We start from the raw sequence: 22,557 nt of genomic DNA on the forward strand, positions 1-22,557 counted from the left end.
CTCCCTCATTTTAAATTACAAGAAGTTTCACATTATAATGTCTATACATTTTCATGAACTGCAGTTCGCAGCTCACTGCACTCAGGCATATAATGCTAACCGTGCACATCCACCTTACAGCAAAATGAAAAGAATAATGCTCCACGTTGGATACTGAGAATGGCTGTGCACATACACCTTCTGGTTCCACAAAGGTGAAAACAGAAGTCAGAGCAGTAGTGAAGGAGCTTTGCAATTGCACAGCTTGAGGTTAGAAAATAGCTATCCTTCTATTCCTAGCACAGCAGCTGGCTCAAATAACTGGCTAATGCACTTAACCCAGCATTCTGCACACTTTTTTTTTTGTTGTTTTGCTATGTATAGAGTGGAGATAGCTACGTGCATGAGCAGCACTTGGTAAACGCCCAAGATCTGCTTGCTAACCAAACACAAATAAAGGAACAATTTCACGCTATACAAAATAATTCGCCCAAATCTGATGTTTGGGTATTTAGGATGGCCTTTAAGCTGAAATTCAGGTTAATTCATTCAGTTTGCTGTGCTTGTCAGCGAAGTGTTAGATTAATCTTTAGGAAGAGAGAGGCACGTTTTAAACTGCACAGCCCCTGGGCACAGCCACCTTCCCAGGAGCTTGCCCTATGGGTAGAGCAACTGCTTGACTAGCGGGCAGGAGGAAAATTCAGCTTAGGACAGCAGGACTGGGGCTCTGCTTTTCTCAGGGTTTGCTGTTTTAAGCACATGGCCTACACTAAAGCACACTCGGGATGCTTCCATATGTTCTGCATGACAAATATTTCTGTTCAATTGGAACTACTGTTACATTACTCCCATTTATAGCCACAATTACGTCTATCACTTCCACATGCCTCCCCACAAGTTCTTCTTTCAATTTAATATCTTGCCATATGTGCGATAAGTGCAAGCATCCAAGACAGATTTAAACTTGGAGTTTGATAGGAGTTCTGCTGCTACTTATATGTTCATCAAAAGCAGCACACTAATATCTCCCAGAGTAACCAGATCTGGTCACCAGCTAAAACATCACCATCCACCCACCCACACTCACAGCCTCAATTAAGGAGACGACTCTCCTAAGTGTTTATAATTACAGTGAGCTTCCAAACAGCACCAGGTTACAAACACCATCACACATCGGGCTACATCTGGGAACCAGAGTTAGCACTTCCCTACTAGCAAGAAACAAACCAGACAGTTCTGACTATTTCATTTAAACGAAGTCTTAACTGCTGGATTAACTAATATGCTAGTTAACACCACTTGAAGCAAACGCAGCCAAATCCCCACATGCAGGAAGGGGAGAACCCTTTTAATGTAGGAACTAAAACACCCCCAGAAGGAATTTGGGAGGCAAGACTCCTTGGCTGGGAAGCTACCAGGAAACATTCAGTTCCTGTACTAAGTAATGTCACTGCTCAGAGAGGCTTGCTCTGGAGCCAGCAGCAAGGCTGCATGTTACTTGGAGCTCCTGGAAGAAGCAAATCCTGGTGCAACACATCACAGGGCTATTCCTTCTATTATTTTCTGCAGGCTCCAGGAAGTTCTTATGCGCGGAGTGAAACTCTCACAGCATCACACAAAGCACAGAAAAAGGTACGTGGCTGCTTATTGCCACGCAGGCAGCCAGATGACCTTGCAGCAATAATGGGACTGTTAACACGCATGTTTGCTTTCCAGCTGACTGTTCCATTACCACTCCTGCCTACTCTATTCAGACATGGGAGTTAGTCAAGTAGCTCATAAGAAAAGTGAATATCCCAAAAGAGAATTTCAGAAGAAGCTTAATTAAATAACTGATTATTCTTGGTGCTTAAGAAATAAACATATGCACATACACTTCCTTGTGACAACCTCCCAAGGGAAAATTTGTAAAATAAGCACAGTGTTTATTTAACTCAGAGAAGCAATTAAGCCATTAAGAAGAGATCAAAGTAGGCATTATGCTAATTAGCCCTTAATTGAATGCATTCGCAACAGTGACACACAAACTGCAGCACTAACAGCTACCTTCCATGCTCATTGCTTCCTGACCTGGGAATGCTGCGCAGCACACCCACATCTCACCAGCAGCACGCATCCAACACATAGCTGGTTTCCAAGTGCCAGTCCAGAACTGCTTTTCTTAAGCTCTTATCTACTGCTGTGGAGCTATCTGTTACTACTTTAGGATCCTAACAGGCTTAAGTTTACTTAAATATAAATAATTGCATGTAACTTATTTTTATCTACTTTTCACGATACGGCATGTAATGCTAACAAGAATCCAATTACAGCGTTCGCCTGCTCTGCACATCTACCCTAAGTGCAGCTGTGTTCTGATGTGGCTGTAGCACACAGTGGAGCACAGAGGTTCCTGCATGCTGCAAGGCACCAGATGTCAGCAGGGAGAAAGTCAATGCCAAGTCTGGCAGCCCCAGGAAGGCAAAGCTATAACCTGAGGAGCTCGTTCAGAGAAGTGCCAGACAGCAACCTGCAGGCTCTCAGAGCACCAGTCAGTTGCCAAACCTTCCTCATCCTTAGCATGGAAATGCAGGGACAGCGTTCAGCACCAAGAGCCACGGGGAAGGCATCACAGAACCTGAGCTCCCTGCAAAAACAGGGCTGCCAAGCACAGCCCACAAAGGACAGTCTAGAAGTCTGCAAAATTACCCCGGGGGCTACAGTAAGACAGCCAAAACGCACAATTCAGAACACTTTTTCCAGTCAACAACTATTGCATCTCCCATTTCCAAGGACAGGAGTAAACAAAGTAATTTTCTAATTGCCCTGGCAGCAGTGGTAGGCACCACCTGACAGGAAGCTGTCTGCTCCAGAGCATTAAAATAGAAAAGCAGCAGCCAAGGTACCCAGTTGCCAAGAAAATTACAATATGATAGTCTTAATTATACTAATTGTACTTCCTGGTATTGAGGCAGGATTAATATAGTATTTCTTATGCTAGATTTCATAAACACAATTGGGTTCAGCTTAACTCTTTATAATTGTATTTCACAGTTCCTTCAAACAATTAGCCACCAATTACGTTCGCTCCATTTTGCGGATGACTGTTAAACATTCAAAATATCCGAATCCTCCCCCAAGGGAGGCAAATCCCTCTTGACTTGTTGGGTAACCAAAAGGCCCCTTAGTGAGCTTCCTGCAAGCACTGCTGCTTGCTGCTTCCACCTCATCGCCCAGGCAGGAGAGCAGCCGCCAGCTAATGTGGGGAGATGCACATCAGCTGCACGATAAGGCATTGACCACAGTATAATTTATATATACGATACATAAATAAACACCTATGTAGAAACCACGGTCAGATTTACAAAATGCAACGTTTCCTCCTTGGTCATGGAATGTCCCATGTCACTCTTCTGACAAGAGGCAATTCCTTTCACATCTTGCTTTTTTCCTGGATGCCTTCCTCTAATTTTGTCCTTTTCAGCAAGTTAAGAGTAAAATTTAAAAGGAGCTTATAAACAGGAGGGAGACAGACTCTTTACACGGTCTGATAGCAAGAGGACAAGGTGGAATGGTTTTAAATGAAAAGAGGGAGGGATTTAGGTAAGCTGATAAGAGGAAGTTCTTTACTCAGAGGGCAGTGAGGCCCTGGCCGTGCTGCCCAGAGCTGTGGGTGCCCCATCCCTGGAGGTGCCCAAGGCCATGGGTGGACCCTGGGCAGCCTGAGGGATCTGGGACTGGCTGGAATTTAAGATCCTCTCCAACCCCAGCCATTCTATGATTCCATGAATCTACCTCCACATGCATAAACATTTAGAAATCAGCAAGATGCAGAAGCAGCTCTAAGGCTTTGGTTCTCAGGTGTGGAAACTGAACTTCAGACCCCACTTGTTCCCCCCCACCAGTGCCCCATCATCATCGGCTCCTCACCAAACTCAAAGCTTCTGGCCCACACAATTGAGAATGACTGGCATTGTGCTCCAGTCCACTCTCCAGGCACAGCTCCAACACTTACAACAATTCAGCTAGAAATGTTCAAAAAATGTTATTATGAGATAGTATCTTCTGCCAAGATAAAACAACATTCAGTCTGTTACAGCGAGGTCACTCCTAGCAACCCAGCCAAGCTGGCACCTGAAAAGACTGAACCTTAGCAAAGGTAAGCAAGCCACAAAGAACACGCACGTTTCTAAAACTCTTGGGCTCAATTTTCATCAGAAACCTACAGCCTAGCCTTCCTCACGATGTACATCACTTCAAAGATGACATTTGGGTAAGCATGACGCCAGCAGTTACAGGCCAGATAGTCCCTTGCACACGTTTGTCTGAAAGCTCTCTAGATGCATCAAAAACACGTTAAATTTAGAACACAAATTCCAATTCTAGATTTGTTTGTAAACATGTGAATGATACCACCAGATGGTGACCTACAGCCTTTGAGGTTGTCCAAAGTTACACAGCTTCACACTGGATAGCATGGCTGAGTGGGGCTTTTTTCTTTGTTTTCCTCTTCAGGTCAGTCTGTGAACTCTACTCAGTGACTTCTAATAGCATCAATTCTTCAAAGCTATATTAGTGAAAATATTTTCTCTATCAAAAATAATTGATGTCACACAGAGTCCATGACATTTCAGTGACTATGAGAAAGCAGTGGTGCAGAAGAAACCATACGATAAGACACTTTGTATCTCAACATAGGACTGGTTAGATTGGCAGAGTGAAAGCTCTCCTACCCAGCAGTGTGATGAGGAGATCCAACAGCACGATCAACAGCTCAGTCCTGGATAGCTTCCAACAACCTCTACATTTGTTTTCTTACGGTGGGCATAAGTACAATAAGTACAATTGAAAATTCACTTGACATTCTTCACCATAAAAAAAATTTCACATCAATTCAATTATCACTACTTGAGCTGTGATTTTCTAAATTAAGAATAAGAATCACCACAGTGATAAAAGCCCAATAGAGCTCCTGAGTAACAACATGCTTCATTTCATCCACAACCCCAAGCCATGTCATCTTCTACCTTACTTTCAACTTCATTTATGGATTACCTGCCTTGCTGCCACAGGGATGGACCCACCGCCTTCAGCCTCCCTCAGGGGGGGAACTCGATCAGGAAGGAATTCCCAAGGTGAAGTACATATTTTAAAACTGCCACCAAGCTTCTTTCATTAACCCCCTTCATCCCTCGAGCGGGTAACTCAAAGCAAATCTGCACCTGAAGTCTGCTGCTTAATGTCTCATCACGGGTTAACAGTCTGACAGCATGGAAAGGAAGTGGCTGCCTTAGCCACTTAATAAATATCATTAAAAACGCCTGAAACTGGCATAGTGGACAGTCACACTGCGCCACATGAAGTTAATAAAAGCCATAAAACTGGCAAACTTGTTTTGTGGAGAATATAAAGCGTCTTTCTTGCAAGAAATAGTTCTCGACATGCTAAACTACAGAAAGAACAGCAGTAGCACCAGGAGAAGAATTGTTTTGTAAAGCAGAAGGGTTCTCCAGCCTCAGACTATTGTGACTAGAGAACACAATACATACTGATAGTTCCTAGAAGAAAGAATCCAGGGAAAATCCTGATAGAATGAACAGAGGTGATTCCTTCTACCACCAGGAAGTCTGGCAGAACCAACAGAGAAAGTTAATGGCTCCCTGTATTTGGATAACAGACTCTCTTTGAATCAAGGTTAACATCAGTTCCCACAGCAGCTACTGCTGGTTTTGGCAAGAGCAGGCAGGATTCCAGTTTCCAGCACTTTCCTTGCAGCCTGTGAGGAGGAGCATCACTCCAAATGCACAAGGACTTACCACATCTTCTGTCTGAGACAGCTCACACCTTAGTGAAGCCAGCACACCTGCACACCCACCAGCCTTCCTGCTGCTCAGCTCCCTACTTCCTCTTCATTTATTTCCTCTCCAGAAGATTACAAAACAGGGTAAGACTTTTCCAACCAAAGTATACAAATAACTATTTCTGGTTCTAACAGCTCACAATGGTTTTACTGTGTAAATTCTAATGTTTAGCAAACTCTGCAAATTGTGCTTCACCAGGAAGAATTTTTCATTGCATATACAAAACATGAACCAGAATCAAAAGGGCAAAGAATAAAAAGGATAGGAAAGCAAACATCTGTCTGTGAAGAGTAGCAGTGGAATTTAATAAGGCTGATAGAATCATTTCTTGGCTCTTCTGGCCAACAAACATAACTGCTTCAGATTAAGAAGGCTGCATATAATTGCTTTGCTAACTTAGAGCTGTAGCTACACTAATGCACTTTAAAAAGACTGAAAGCACTGACTAATGTGTTTGCAATGTCTGTAGCCCGAGTAGACTGTGTGAAGAATGTGGATCTTGGATTTTAACATACTGACACCATTGATTGGAATGTACTGGTCCTACAGCTGAAGGATTATTTACACGTGAGCAGGACCTACACAGACAATACAGCATTTCTGCAGCGCCAGATTTGTTTTTACCAATATAGACACACAGATTCCCTACATTATGGGGAGAAATCCACAGATATTGGAAGACATTTACATTCGCAATATTTTTACAAAACCAACCAAGCTTGAAATTACAGCCCATCAGGCTGCACATTTTAACACTCATGTTTATCTGTGGAATTAGGTCAGCAGGCTTTAAAGACATTTCTCAGCAACAGCCTCCTAAGAACTCGAATAAAAAGAAGGAAAGCCTGCTAACACGACCCGCTGCCTTGCTGGCTCACTTGCTGCCCTGCAGTGAGGTGGGACACGCTGCCTGTGTGTGCCTATATGTGCCTGTACACCAGCAGGGCTGGATCCCACAGCCTTCAGTGGCCTCCCTCTTACAGAAGCCACGTCAGCAGGGCCGGTGCTGGTGCCAGGTCACATCCCAGCTGCCTGCAGCAGGCTCCTCTTGAGTGCCTCGGGTCGCTGTGTGGCTCCTGCAAGATGCTCAGAGCCTGCAAGTCCCCCAGCTCCAGCAGCACTTCTCTCCCTTTTGCTCATCATGGTACGTATTACACTCAAATGAAGATTTGGGAAGGATTAAGTCAAATCAAAACTTTTTACAAAGGTTCTTCCCTTCCTCCCCCCCCCTTCCTCTTTCCTCCCGTGTCTTACGAGGAAAACTGTAAGAAGCAACAGCTATTGATTTGCTATTCTTCATCAAAAGGGATTTTCACGGGACCAGGCATTCTACACACCAGATCTACTGCAGGTGCACCTTATTTAGGATTTATTCCACATGCATCCTCAAAATATCCCAATGATTATTCTTAGCTTCATCACTTCACAGCTGATAGTGCCCAGATTATTCTCACAGTAAACAAAGGATCCTATTGTTTACTTTGGGCTTCTCGCACGGTTTCCTATGCTTTATTCTGGTGAGCTAAAAACAAAACCTATGAGATGAAAGAAGATTGGTGCTACAACCTTAAAAGGAAAAAATCCATTCTGATTAAGTTAGCGCCTCCTTCCTCTCTCTTCTCATAGAGGATTTCCACACAGATTTCACAGAGGTGTGGAAATAACACAAAGTGGCCAAACACTACATGACCAAAATACGATGAGCTGCTTTCAGAGCTGATGCAACAGGTAGATGGATTCTCACAACTCATTTCAAGTTCACACCGATTAAGAAAGCCAGCTGCCTGAAGCTGCCCTGTGTGCACCATCTTCTCTGGCTCCATCCACCCCCAGGCTCTGACCCTCCATCCCCTGCTCCCATGGGTATTCCCAACCCTGCTCCCATCCTGCCCTCCCCTGCTCCGCCCAGCAACACCAGTTATCAGCCCACCCTTTGCTTACATGGTGGCCCATCTATTTTCAACTTTTTCCTTTCCTCCAAGAAACTGAGTCACTTCCTCATTTCCAATCTCGTACTGAAGGGAGAAATTAAAGACTTCTTTTTGTTTGCTTAGACTATACCAGGCACTAACAACCTCATTTCATTTACACACACGTTCCTCCTGCATTGATCTACGCTTGTTTTAAAGCTTGTTTTTTAAAAAAAAAAAAAAAAAAGACAATTTTCTGTTAGCATCAATTCTCAGCTTTTATTTGAAGAAATCCACCCACGCAAATTAAGGGAATAAGAATTCCAGAAAATCTTTCATTTGAGAAACCACTGCTGGATTTTTAGCATAGTTCTTGCCTCCCTCCCTGTGTCACTCATTTTTGGAACGACAGAAAAAGAAGCACTACAGTTTGATTCATGTATTCCTGGCTTCACAAGATAAGAACACAGAAGGGCCCTACAGCTCTTCAAGTTCAGCAAAACACTTGAAGATTATCACTGGAAGTGAGCATCGATATTAGTAAACTCCATGTGCTCATTATCCTGTTTTCATTTCTAAACGTAACCACTCCACACACACCACCCAAAGGCAACCTAGGTTCCTGTCTTAACTGGATATTCATGCTTAAACATAGCTACAACCCTTCCACGCCACAGCATATTTACACCTTACTCCTGAAAACATCACCAATCAGAAATCCATTTAACACTGTCTTTTAGGGTTGTGCTGAAGGCCTGTGCAACGCTAGGACTGATGCACAGCCTCTTTTCACAGGCATGTATTCATTGTTTCTTTGCACATCACCTTTATGCTTCAGTATTCCAAATCTAGAGCTGCTGTACTGAATAAAAACTGGAGGTAAGTTTCAGGAGAGTACTCAAGAATGCTTTATTTTCATCAGTGCTAAAACACACCCATGAATTCAGTGTGTTGAGAGCACAACGGGGCCTCTCTGCCCCACAGCCACTGCTTCTGGAGGAAGCACCTTATCACTCACAAGAGTTCTGCCATGTCTCTGTCAGCTCTCTGCTCCTCCCTCACGCAGGCTGGAGGTTGATGTCACTGCTCCACACAGCAGCTTTCCCATTGTTCTGTTCCCCTGGGTCAGTAGGAGTTTGAGTCCCGATAAACTGCAAAAGGACAATGGCATTTGGCTCCAAGTAAAAATGACAGCAGGAACAGATTTTTTTCCTGGAGAGAGGCTGTCAGGTCAGTCTGGAGAGAAGGAAACCTGACAGCACCCTGTGCTCAAAAGCACTTCTCTGAAAGAGCAGATTTATCCTTCTCTTTAAACATTTCCTCTTGAGGAAATGAGTCTCTCTTCACATTCCCAACTGCCCAATCTCCTGCCCCTGCTTAATACTCTTAGGATGGATATAAACTATGCCCAGAGGATAGAATTACATCAGGCATCGCAGCTCACCTCTGGCCACACACAAAAGGAAAGCAGAACAGGAAACAACACTTAAGCACATGGAATGTTCAATTACAGGTACACACTTACTCCAGTTTTACAGCGTTTTAGAGGTGTGATTTTTCAGGACTGGGGGAGGCTGACTGTATTACATAATCAGATAAAGGTCCAAGTTTGAAGCACACAAAGTAGAAATATTTCAGTCACACACAAGTTGATACTTCAGCCTGAAAACAATATCAGAACTTTCTGAACTTCGGCAGCGTATGCAAGTGAGCGTGCATAGGCTTGTAGTCAATACAACAGCTCTACCAAATAAGAGACCATCTTACACCACAGACTCTAAGTGAATTTTATCAGATTGCTGGCGAGTACCAACCAAACCCTGCCAGCATAAGTCTGTTAAAAATACAGGGAACGTGGGATAATGGGGTTCCAAGTTTTATTCATTCAAATACGTTGTCTGAACAACACTTAGAACATGAAAAAACTATAAATACCGTCATAATTTATTTCTAATGGAAGAAATAATATACTAGCCAATAGAAAAGCATTCACTTCAGATAGCAGCACACAGCTTTATTACTCAGTTAATTGCCATATGGATCAACTTCTTACCACACAGCATACTGGCTATAAATCTCAACAAGTAATTTTAAATTGCTGCTATTATTGCTCATCAAGACTGAATAATCGTGAATGGTGTTCGGAGGAGCTTTGTAATGTCTGTCACAAACAACTATTAATTTCTTATTTCCACAGGGATGAAATTTTGAGCAACAAACACACCCAGATCTTAGGTACATCCAAACTCATAGACACACACCTCCCGTGCCCTCAGATGATTTTATCCTGAAAAACTTTTTCTGATGACATCGCTCCACATTTTTCTTTCAAAAAATGATTATTTGGAAAGTCAACAAACGAAAAAGTAACACCACCTCCTATTTATTTTGATAATTTTAGATCCGGGAAACTCCTGAAACAGGGTTCTGCATAACCATGACGTTAGTAGGATTGTGCCCCCAGTCTACCAGGACTTAGCATTCAGCTCACCTTTGGACAAACGGATGTCAGCCTTCAGACAGACTGTCACTGTGTGCTGCTGCAGGGGCATGCAGAGGCATTCCTTACCAACGTTCCCACATACCATTGGCAACAAGGCACTGTGAGACACAGGAAAGTGCCGTGCAGGGTCGGAGCATGCACAAAGGACACCACCAGAACCTCCGCAGTCAAAAATACAGGCTTAATTTACTAGCTAGAAAATTATCATTGATTGACTATTAGATTTTCCCTCTAACTACTTTTTAAGGAAAGGTTTTTGAATGACTAGCTCACTGAGATTGCTGCTTAATAGCATATGAGCAGGGAAGGATGGGAGAAGCAACACCACCTACCTCCCTCTCCTCAAAAAATAAAAGTCTTATGCTCAAAAACTCTCATTGAAAGCAGTACAGCAAAGTATATTCTATTTAAACTTTGATCAAACCTTCCTGTATTTACTGCAGGCTGAGTTTTACCTAGGGAATTATCTGCTTCCCTTCAAAGCTGTATTTGCTACGAGGTAGAAACCTCTTTTCATAGTACTTAATACACAGCCTGAAAGGTCTTTTGTCACTTCTCCCTTTAGACCCATTAAAAGATTTTGTGTGGTCCCTCTCATTAAAAAAAAAAAATAGAGAAGCACTGTTTATCATATTTACACAATCTTAGAGAGAAGTAAAAGAGCAATCAAAAGACTGCTCACACGCTTTTATTTAATACAACATAATTAGCCAGCTCTGGTTATAAAGAATCAATTAAAGAACCAATTAAAAATTCTGCTCAAAACCAACCTGAATTATCCAAGCACTCTGCCATGTTCTGTGCATCTCTATTCATTTTCTGCCACTCCTGATGCCCACATGAAAACAATTTTTTCCCCCATGTATCCATTTAATCATCACCAACTATAAGAACAACTCACAAAATCTCATTTGTATTTAGCATTTGGTTATAGAGAAATATATATTAAAAAGGATGATAAACGACCAAAGGAAAATTCATGACTCATTTCTGAGATACTGAAGTCCTACAGTAGATACGGCAGCCACACCTGCAACATCTCATTCATAAGCATTTCACTGTATATTCAGAATTGCATACCACATTTTCACAGAGCTCAGAGCATTAAGTTTTGAGCATAAGTTTTCTCTAACAGTCAAACGCTCACCTGCACGTCCCAGTACCCTCTTACCTTGAATGCACTGCAGGGTTCCATCCTCAGCCCTTATTGTAAAGGTTTCACCTGGATTCACTTGAACCAAGAAGACCTGCGAAAAAAAAGCCACATTTGTTTCACTATAATGATTGAACGTGACATTTCTTCAACCCAGCAGTTGTGCTCTCAGTGCTGCAGAAAACATTAAGGGGTGCAGGAGGGGAACAGACCCCTGTCCCACACCTTGGGTACCAGCAGGGCCCAGGAACCAGCAGAGATTTACATCTCGCCGCCTCACCTAACTTTAGGATCTGAAATGAAGATTTAACTCAGCTGTATGTAACCAAAATTAGGGCTTCAGGTTCCACTTGCATACTCAAGACAGCGAGTTTAACTAAATGGCTAAATGCTGATAGTAAAGGACACAAATCTTCAGACCATGACACTCCAGAGCAGACTCCAGCATGAAGGATCCAACCATGCCATCATTTCAAGCCCACAGGAATAAAAGATTTTACTTAAGCAAAATCCATAGACAGACAAAGCTCAACAAGACAAAACAAGGGCTCCACTGACCAAGTGGAATGCGAAGTCCTGCACAAGCTGCAGTCATCTTTAGCTTCCAGGTGTCTAAAGTCAGAATGTGAGCGGTTTGAAGATTTGCCATTCAGACTCATTTCTTTAATGAAGAATTGCACAGAAGGCAAACCATCATTTATCCCATGCTCTTGCTGCTTATGAAACAGCTACTCAAACACAGTTAGCTCTGCTTCGCTAGAAAGTTATTAATATCTGAGTTAATCGTGGTATACTTTGAAAATGCATGTAGATCTACATCTGTGATCTCTCAGTTTAGATCCCATTCATGTTCTAGAACACTTGCGTGCAGAACTTCAATCATTCAATCTGGGATGACAGAACTAGAATTAACATCCTGTTTCTGAAATCTTTAACCTAAAAGCATAGGGTAATTACTGCCTATGTGACCTTTTGAATTACAGTAATCCTACAGAAACCCATTACTGCAGTGACACTTTTAAAGCATGAGCTAGAAATCAGAGGATTGATATAGGGAAGCTATTATTTTGTCTGCAACAACAACTCCTCAGAGAACGGTGACTGACTGGGCCCAGTCCAGCAGCCGAGCACAACCAGTGGCTCAGAGCACGGACAGGTGGCACGGGGCCACCCCACCCAACTTCTGAACCACCAATCTTCAAGCAGAAGCACTTTTCAGAGCTTTCTGGAAAACAGTTAACTGTATTAGTATGTGAACATAGGAACTTGGCACCTCTCTTGGCTTCAACATTGCCCATCTGCAGATACTTCAGAGGAACACACAATACAACCTGTTCTCAGGAGAATTTTTTTCCTAACCTATCAAGAAACTTAGTGCCCTGGCATGCTGCCCTGAGATCCATGGGTGTCCCATCTCTGGAGGTGCCCAAGGCCATGTATGGGCCCTGGGAGCCTGAGCTGGTGGCGTGTCCCACCCACAGCACAGCTTGGGGCTGGGCAGGCTATAAGGTCCTTTCAGCCCAAAATACTTCAGGGAGGAAAAAAAAAAAGTCAGGCAAGATGCTACATCTTAATGAGAAAGCAGTGACTTGTAAGTGTACAGAACACCAAAATGCTCCTGCTTGCATTTGTTTTTCTCTGCATTTCATACAAAGAGGCAGCAGCATGCAGAACCAATCTTCAAACAGGATCTTATCAATACAAACTCAAAGCATGGAGAAGAAGAAACCAATAAAGTGCTGAGAAATCAAGAGGTCAAGTGGTGTCAGAGCAGAAGAGAGCTCACTCCAAATGCTCTTCTAAATTTGTTAACAACAATTTCTATTTAAGTATATATATGCAAAGAAATGTGTATCTGATTCAGATGGTCTCCAAGACATCAGCCTGTCACATACAGCTTGACAGTAACAGGGTGCTTAAATCTTATGCCTTCCCAGTACAGCAGACTTTTTGGGAACAAAATGAAGAAGTGACCCCAAATTTTGTCTCAAAGTTTGCTGTGTCAGCTCAGCAGCACAAGCCCAGCCAGGTGACAGCTGTCACTTTCCTGCAAGGTGCAGAACAGCCAGCCTCGTTCCTCAGGCTGACATACTCTGATCTCCTTTATCCCACGTTTACAACCCTAAAAGGCAAGAGCAGGGACACACAAGCACGAAGTGCAGTGCTTGCTCAGGCCGTGAAAAGCCAGTGGCACCAGGGCTTGGCATGAGCACCTTCTCAAGCAGGTGCCAGCAAAAAGCTCACTGTGCAGCTGCAGAGATTGTACCAGATGAAAATGAACCTGGCCCAAAACCAGAGCGTTCTATTCTGTACAGACAGGCCTCCTGACTTCACACTCCCAGCACTCTGCAGCACACAGCTCAGCACCTACGTGAAGCTGCTGAAATGCCTGGAGCAGAAGATGGATTGTAAATCCCAGAACCCCCACAGCAGTGACAAGTGGATTAGAACCAGAGTAAGCAGCAGCTCTGGAAGGGACATGAAAGCATTCATTTCCACTATGGTTGACTGTATTAAAGTGTGGGAAACTTAAAAGAAGAAAAAAAAAAAAAAGGTGAGTGATATCAATGCCATTTTGGGTAGTGCAGCGAAGGGAGATTAATGCCAAGCAAAGCCATCCTCAGCTCTTGCCCTGCACAGCTCTGCAGTATTTATTCCCAGGAAGACAAAAACATCAAATGCTCCCATAGTCGCCTTACATTACAGCAGGGTCCCTTCTGCAGCGCTCTCCATCTGGCTGCTAGTAACAGCTAAGAGCTTTACCAGCTTCAGACAGCTCTTTTCTACACATTTAGGAACTGATCTTTTGAGGAAAATCTTCTGTCTCAGGCTCAGCACTCCTGAGCACAGCCATAGCACAGCTCTCTATGCAGTCCCATAGCCTGGCCTCTCACCAGCTGGGCTCCAATGCCTTCCTACCACCAGCTTCTAACAAGGTCTGCAATCACACCCTGGGCAAGCACATCCTTGTAAAGCTTACACCTACTTATAAAGTAATGCAAAGAATCTTTATTAAGGAAGTCATTCTTACATGGAACAAATCTGTTCCCACCTCACAAGTAACTGAGATAAGTCTATTTCAGTAACTATGTACCATTTAAAATCTTGTTAAAAGCAACCAATTAGTCCATTTGCTACTACACCGTGTGGAAATAAAGCAAAGCTTACATTCTAATCTCATACAGTTTTAGAACTACTCTTCTAAAAGGTGAAAACATCAACTAGAGCTTCAAGAATAGGACAACAATAATAAGGAATAACGGCAGCTAGCAGCGCAATCAAAATATGAGGGCTCATCCAGATTGTAGGCAAAAAGAATCCGGAAGGAAACTTGTACTCCAGCTACAAGTTCACAAAAAGAGAGGGTGAGGAGTTTTTCCTCACTTAAGATCTACAAATATGATCCAGTAAGTGTGTACGTAGAAAAATGACACTGCTCAGAAGCGTTCTGCTGAGTTGTATTTGTGCATCACAGTGATTCTAACTGCAGTGCGTCAGCAGTTTTTCTTTCTTGCTCTGAAACATTAGATGAGAAGTTCGCTTACAGGCAATGGAGACATCTGCCAAACAAGGCTGCTGAATCATCACTGATGGGGAAATTCAGCTTGACTGAGAACCTCATCTCAACCCCTCCTTAGAATACTCCATTTATGCTTTCGGTAATGCTAAAGAATCCAGAGGACACTCCACCCCAGTAAATGGCTTCCAGCAAGGAAGGAAGGGGGTATTTTTAAGGAACAATTATGCTACCCAATACCAGTAAGATCATTCCGTCACGTTAGCATATCAGTAATGGAGTTGGTAAATAGAGCCATTATAAACATTCTTTTTCTCCTTCAATTTGCAGTACACTGTGCAGAAATAAACATCTAAAATCATCACAGCAATGAAAAGTCTGTGTTGTTCTGAGAATCCAGAGAAGCAAACAGACTTAGAAGCTTACAAGAAAAGTAGAAGTCATTCTTCCTTCGTGGTTGGTGTAGCTCGAAATACAGCTTGGAGGAACAAAAAAACAATCAAGGGAACAAGAAGTCACAGAATGACAGTTTAGGCTGATTCATAAAGGAGACTTCATTTTGTTTTGGTTAAAATATTTTGCCAAAATATCTCTGATAAGGAGAGAACCACATTACTAGGGCAGATGTTCTACGAAGGTTAACCCAGGATGACAGATCTGGGAAGCTACCAACAATCAGCTGGAATCTTGAGCCCACACAACGCCAAAGACATCTATGGCCTTTGTATCACCCTACCTACCTCTGACTGAGCTCACTAGAGAACATATCCCAGAAAAAAAATATGAAAGCAACCACGATCATCGGAAGTCCACTCAAAATTCTCTTCTGCCACTAAGGTTTATAGTGAAGCACAGGGTAATACATAGGACTGCAGTTATTACTCTTAGGTGAGAAAGGAATAGTAGACATCATAGAACGCTTGTCTCCATTTCTCCTTTGAAACCCCTTTTCACAATCTATTTATCTAAGCATTTCATGCTTATAAGATCTCATCTCAGATACCTGTAAAATATCTGGACAACAGAAAAACAAAGCACAAGACTGATTTTCTGCAGAGTATTTACATCCATTATTTCTGACCCATTATTTAAATCCAATGAATACATTGTGCAAACAACCACACTGAACTGAACGATACACTCAGCACGCTGCTTTTAGAAGTCTTTCCAGTATAAGGGCAGATTTCTACCTACTAGGAAATAACCTGTTCTCTCTGGTGCGTGGGGAAGCCAAGGCCTTTCTTCCACATCTTCAAAACCCCTTGATGGCCCACAGTTTATTTAAGGCAGTCACTTCCTGCAAAGCTCACTGACCTGCTGCGATCCGTCGCCATTCACAATGTGAGGCATCATGGCTACCTCCCCATTCAGCAGCGGCGGCAGCTCCAGCGGGATCTGGTCGGTCATCATCATTGTGACGTACATTCATGGAGAATTTTCCTCAACAGGCTTCCTGCAAGAGAAGCATCAGTTAGAGACTTTGCAAAACTCTCTCACGCTTTCATGGATTTCACCCATAAAGCAGCAAACTGCTTTCGTAACATCTGCGGCTCAAAGCCAAATACCTGGATTTCCCATCCAGGATCCCGTAGCAGCGCAACTGACACCTGTAACACAGAGCAGACTTTCACTTAACCATCATCCAAGGGAGAAGCTAATCAATGCGTTATCACATGTCACCAATGGAACCACAGGGACACTGCCTTGTAAAAACAAGTCTGAATTCAACATTAATAGTCCTACTACCCTGGGTTAATAACCCAACTCTTTGATGTCTAGGATGACTTAATCCCATTATTTCCCAGACTTCTGCACAAGAAATGCAAAAACAAATCTTAGGGACTCGCAGTCTCTTCAGTCCCTCACACCAGAGAATCCCTGAGTCATCCCAGCAATTTTACATTCACTGCACACTCAGGGTACAAACAGAATTTTTTGCTTTGTACTTGCTTGGCACATTTCCCATCCTTATGTTTTGCAGTGTTTGGAGTTTACTCCTTCATATTTTAGTTTTCATTACCTCAAAGTCTCAGGTTTTAATTCTGAGAAAGATTCAAGCTCAGAACTCAGGGTTGTAGGTCTGGGGTTATTTGGGTGGCTGGAGGAGAAGGCAGCAGTGCTGCGTGGGTTCACTGCTTGGTTTCAGGTGGTGAACAAAAGAAAGTGAGCTTCTGAATCACTTCTTAACTGCGTGGGACTAAGTAAAGCATTGCAAAAGGCTAACACAGAGGAAACAGACTGATTCGATCCGTTATTATTTGTACCTCTGACTACCCCGCTATACACATCACACATCTATATAGTTGTATGCATACATTCATTCATATATGAATAGATGATTTTCAGAAAATGCAAGCTTCACAGGAACTATTTTGAAACCATGGGAAACAATACCCACCCCCCAGTCCATGACACATCCACCTAGTCCCAGCCTGAAAGCCTCAGGACTTAAAGCGTCATGCTATTTCTATTTTCTTAAGGGGAAAAAAAAAAAGCAGCAAAAAAACAAACCACAGACTAGCTTCAAGCTACATATTTTCCTAGTAATATTTCCATTCCAGGCACAACCAATATGTTGACATTTATTTGCTATATGTCATTATTTAAAGTTTTACAGCTGCATTCCTTTAGCTTTATTAATGGTTTGTCACTACAGCCATGTCTGCACTTGCCTCGCTTTAGAGGGGGAAAGAAAGAAAACAAAAAAGAAATAAAGAGAGCTTCCTTCGTCTGTCGGGTCTGGCACAGCTCCTCCAGCAGCAGTGCTGGCTGCAGCACCCAGTTGGCCACAGGCTTCTTTCTAACAGCACTGCACTCCGAGGTACTGCAGGCAGAGCTGAATCAGACAGGGTTAAGATGTCTACTGCAGGGCTGGCAGACTTCACACCAAAGCCAACTGTCCTGGAAGCTGCTTCACATGCTTTTTAGCTTATCCTCTCCAAAGTTTGCCTGAGAACAGATTTATTCGCCACACATTCACACCCCTCCTGAAAACTGGAGCTTCTCCTCCCTCAGATAACCCAATTTCCTTCATACAGAGAAGTCTGAACACACATTTTCCCCCTCAAATAAATTCAGGAACATCACAGGAAGAAAACAGCAGGCAAGGGCTCACAGCACCAGGTCACATTTCAGGATATAAGAACTCTTCCTTAGGTAAAGTACGAACTGCCAAATACTAACTCTCAGCTTTTTTTCTTTTCCCCCCTTCAGGTACTAACTCAAATTTGGGGTTTTGTCTAGAAAGCTGACTATATTTAAATTTAAAGACACTTCCTGTGCGTCTGCATTCCCCAGGTTTGGCTGGGGCTGAGCTGAGAAACGGCAGTGCTGGGGCAGAGGTGGCCTTTCCCCATCTGCTCCCTTCAGGCACACAGACATCGGTCACAGTGAGAGCTGGGACAGCCATCCAGCTTCAGGGCTCTGACCCCAAAGCAAGGTCCAATCCTTCTGATGTTTGCAAGTTACTGCTACAAACCTGATTTTCCAATACTGCGCCCCTCTACTGGTCACCAAGATGAGTCGGTTCCCTTAAATTAATTCAATATGTGAATTAGTAACATATAAATTAGTTACACATGGCAACAGAAAAAAAATTAGAAAAAACACAGAACAAAGTGCAGCCGTCTGAAACCAATTTCCATGTATGGAAAATTAGTGTGACCCAACACTTTACGTCAGAAATAGCCTGAAATTCCAGCCACAGTTTGAACCACACACAGATAATCACTGCTAACTGTTCCTAGAAGGTCTCTTCCATGCAATTAATGGGGATATAAGCAAGGACATCTTCCTTCCAGTGCAGGGCTTTGGTGGGGCAATTCAGGCCCATCAGAATGGAACATAAATCCCAGAAGAGTTGCAACGGTGCATCTGCTATGCTACTGTTGACACCATCTGAAACACAGAATGTGTCTTCAAAAGGAACAGTTTCATCTCTTTCCAGCCCAAGCAATGGACAATTCCAACTCTGGCACGGCCAGCAAGGGTACAAGCAAGCAGGAGCTGCCTCACACGGTTTTGCCACAATTGAAACAGGTGTGGCATCACTGATAACATGGGAGGGAACCCCACATCACCCAGCATAGAACAAGTCCATAAAGGGAAGGCTCAAATCCTTCCAGAAAGAATCCCATGTAAAGGAAGAAATGAAGCGAAACACAGAATAAGAAAACCCTTTCAGGTTTGCAGCCGTTACCTTCAATAAAAAGCAGCATTTAGGGAACCGTTTGCTATGTGCCAGAAGTTTGTTTGTGGAACTGAGGAATCCTACCCAAGCCTGGTATGTCAAACCACAGCACCGCTCAGTTGAAGAAATCAGTGCTTCTTCCAAAGGGATTTTGAGCTGCATCCCTAAAAGGAGGACCAACCAGGAAAAAACCTGCATGTATGCACCCATCTACACACATGAGTATCCACACCCATAAACTTGTTTACACAAGGACACATTCAGATGCTAAGAATTTAAAGCAAGCACCTGACCCATTGGGAAGGCTCCCAGAGGGCAGCACTCCCAGTTTGGGCCACTACGAGTGCTGGGACTCCCGTGCGAGAGATGACAGTGCTTACACATTGCCCTGTTTTCCTGTTTCTGCACTTCATGCTGCACATGTGGAAATGTAAGCTTTGGTAAAACACCCACAACACCGGTGTCTTGTCATGGAAAAGCAGGGAAGCACTGCAGTGAACATAGCTGCCTTCAAGAGGCTCCTGCCGTGGCTTGCCACTTCAGTTCAGAAAAGAGCCCTAATTGTTCATGTAGAAAAGCATCTTGAGACATGAGCAGTACCTGGAGGTATGTGCACAGATGGTTGGTCAAGGCACAAACACTCTGGAATTTGTCTTGTCTGATGGGTGTTCATTAGCTTCGTTAAATCACATCCGTCTGAAGAATCATTTAAACCTTCAAGCATTCTTTTCACGTTTAATTGCTAGCACGGCAGATTAACTTGAAAGCATCCAAACAGGCTTATTTGTAACAGTTTAGGAGAAATACATGATTTCATTATTTTTTTCTTTCAATCTATAATGGTAGAGAAAGCAGATTAGTGAGCAGGCCTGCGCCCAGAGCTGGCTGAGGTGTGAGAGGCTGAGAACAGCAGCCAGGCACCAAGCAGCTACCGCCCATCTCCAGGGCTGGAAAGCAAAAGCAACCACTTCAAACCATAATTCCTCAGTAGGTTTTCTCCTCTGGTTTCTTTTTATTTTAAGCAATGACAATTTCATGCCCATGATACATCTCATCTTCAAAGACTAGAGTTATCAGAAGTATTCAGTTCTGTACAAGATGAAGGGATGTTGATGGGGTTGTGCTAGGAAAAATTAGTAAAGCAACTATCCAGATAGCTCTGCTATGATGAGATTTACACTAGTTTGCAATTATTTAAGCCAGTCATTTGACAGTGTATTTCTCAAGATCTGGAGCTCTGCTATTTTAGAAAGAGCCATTTTGCAATCAGCCACATCCTCAGCAGGTACATCTGCAATTTAGGAACAGCCAAACAAAAAGCAATCCCTGCTCAAATATGGGATAAACTGGAATAACCCAGTGGCCTTAAGTACTAAGCATCTTCTAACTAGGCAGTCCTTTTAACTTAAAGACATCTCCCACAAAGATGGCTCTTACGCCCCCAGCCTGCCTGCAGTCCAGAAGTACAAAGAGGACACGCAGGGCTGTTTCTGCCATTCTGCTTTCCCTGTGGAACAGATCTGCTTGTTTTGATTTGTCATAATAAACAGCAAGACAAGGCAAGGCCAGCCAGCCTATAATAAAATTACAAGAACAGAGGACCCGGAGAGCAGGCTGGCATCAGAACTTCAAAGGCGACTCACAGGTGAGCATCAGGAATGAGATGAGGTCAGACAGCATAATGCAGGAGCATCTTATTTCAGCAGGTGAGTACAACTAATCAACTGATAATAGCTCTGACGAAATACCAGAATAAAGCAAGCTGTTGCACAAAGCAGTCTTTCACCAAAGGCAAACCAGCTTTCCCTGGTCTTCCAGGAAAGAACCTCATGAAAGTTTCCCAAAGGAAAGCTGCATGGGGCTGGAGGCCAGCGTGCCCCAGAGACACTCACAGCCAGACAGCAGCATTGAGGGCAAATGAACAAAGCACAAAGTGAAAGATGTCCAGAGATGTAGCTATAACAAGAGTAACATCTGAGCAGGAACCACAAGAACACAACTGAATTGACTCCACAGCATTCTCACTTCTGCAAGTAGTACTGTTAGAGCAAAGCAACCTCCTGCTCTGACTCGGTTCTACAACATAAAAACGCGATGGCTGCAGCTCGTGCTGTTGACATAACAGTAGACCAGAAATAAGACGACTTACATGCAACACTCACACCATTCACATTTCTCTGTGCCTTTTCTTGAAGCTAAAAGGTAACAGCTACTCCCATCTGTTATTTGTACCACTTTTCTTCTTCAAAGGCTTCACACATTTCTTTCCTCATCTCCCTCTGCATTAATCACAGCACAGAAATGGAACTCACAAGCACACCAACAGTTGGTGGTTACCCCTCTCCCTGTGACTTCCCTAACTGTAATACTAAGAATTTACAAATTTGAACAAGTCAGTTCCAGCACTTCCATCTGCCAAAATACCCACTGTCTGCTGATGACCCTTTTTGGGTTCCCCGAACTCCACGTGGCCTCATTTTTCCAACAAAAGCCATTTGTAAACAAAACTCACATTGTCATAAAATACACTGGGTGCATTTAAACACTGTTTCAAGTAAATACAAAGCCATTCCAACCATTTGCTTGAGGAGAAACAATACCTTCCAACCTAGACCTACACTTGTCTACAACCTGGGTCTCGATCCCTCAGAGATTTCACAGAATGATTACGGTTGGAGAAGACCTCTAAGATCCCCAACCCCAACCCATCCCCCCATGCCCACGTCCCTCATTGCCACATCCCACGGCTCTGAACACCCCCGGGATGGTGAACCCACCACTCCCTGGGCAGCTGTGCCTCTGCACCACTGCTCTTTATCAGAAGAAATGCTTCTTCACATCCTGAACCTCCCCTGGCACAACTTGAGGCCATCACCTCTCATCCTATCACTGTTACCTGAGAGCAGAGGCTGACCCCCACCTCACCACAGCCTACTCTCAGGGAGCTGCACAGAGCCATAAGGTCTGTGAGCCTCCTTTGCTCCACACCAAACCACCCCACTCCCTCAGCTGCTCCCCATAGGAGCTGTGCTCCTTCACAGCTTTGCTGCCCTTTGCTGTACATAACACAGTTATGTTTTCAGGTACACTTAAGAGCATTATTATTGGTATGCCGAGGCACTCAGCTCCACAGGGTTGGGGCTCTGACGCTGTGCACATGCCCAGGAACACATCAACCCCTACACAAAGTTCTTACACGAAGGTGTGAGGCAGATAAGGAATGTGCCTCACCTGTTTGCTTTCTCCCTACATTTAATAACCAAAATATTAATCACTGTCCCAGCACGATAAGCATGGCAGGCTGGTGATAAACACCTTCCCCTTCAACTTCACTCTCCAGGTAAAGCCCAAGGAACAGTATCACAAAGACCTCAGTTATCTCTTCCAGAATTCCTGTTCAGGGAAGAATCAACTGAAATCAATGGTGCTTTTTTTTTTTCCTCTCTAAACTACTAATTAAACCACA

The 22,557-nt window shown here is 43.4% G+C and overlaps 1 protein-coding gene across 3 annotated transcripts in view; it reads right to left on the bottom strand.

Moving 5' to 3' along the window:
* The window catches only part of FNDC3B (fibronectin type III domain containing 3B), a 142,192-nt gene that overhangs the window by 107,658 nt on the left and 11,977 nt on the right, over positions 1 to 22,557 (bottom strand). For 2 of the 3 annotated variants that reach the window (XM_010716921.3, XM_019619145.2), the window contains exons 2-3: positions 16,217 to 16,355; positions 11,404 to 11,479 (exon numbers count right to left, since the gene is read on the bottom strand). In XM_010716921.3, coding sequence (XP_010715223.1) covers positions 11,404 to 11,479; positions 16,217 to 16,327 — 187 coding nt within the window. In that variant the 5' untranslated portion in view covers positions 16,328 to 16,355. Of the gene's footprint in view, positions 1 to 10,220; positions 10,331 to 11,403; positions 11,480 to 16,216; positions 16,356 to 22,557 lie in introns of those variants that run through there. The other variant, XM_031554994.1, reaches the window with a different exon arrangement.

This window comes from Meleagris gallopavo, chromosome 11 (genome assembly GCF_000146605.3).
Source record: "Meleagris gallopavo isolate NT-WF06-2002-E0010 breed Aviagen turkey brand Nicholas breeding stock chromosome 11, Turkey_5.1, whole genome shotgun sequence".
Taxonomy (NCBI): Eukaryota; Metazoa; Chordata; class Aves; order Galliformes; family Phasianidae; genus Meleagris; species Meleagris gallopavo.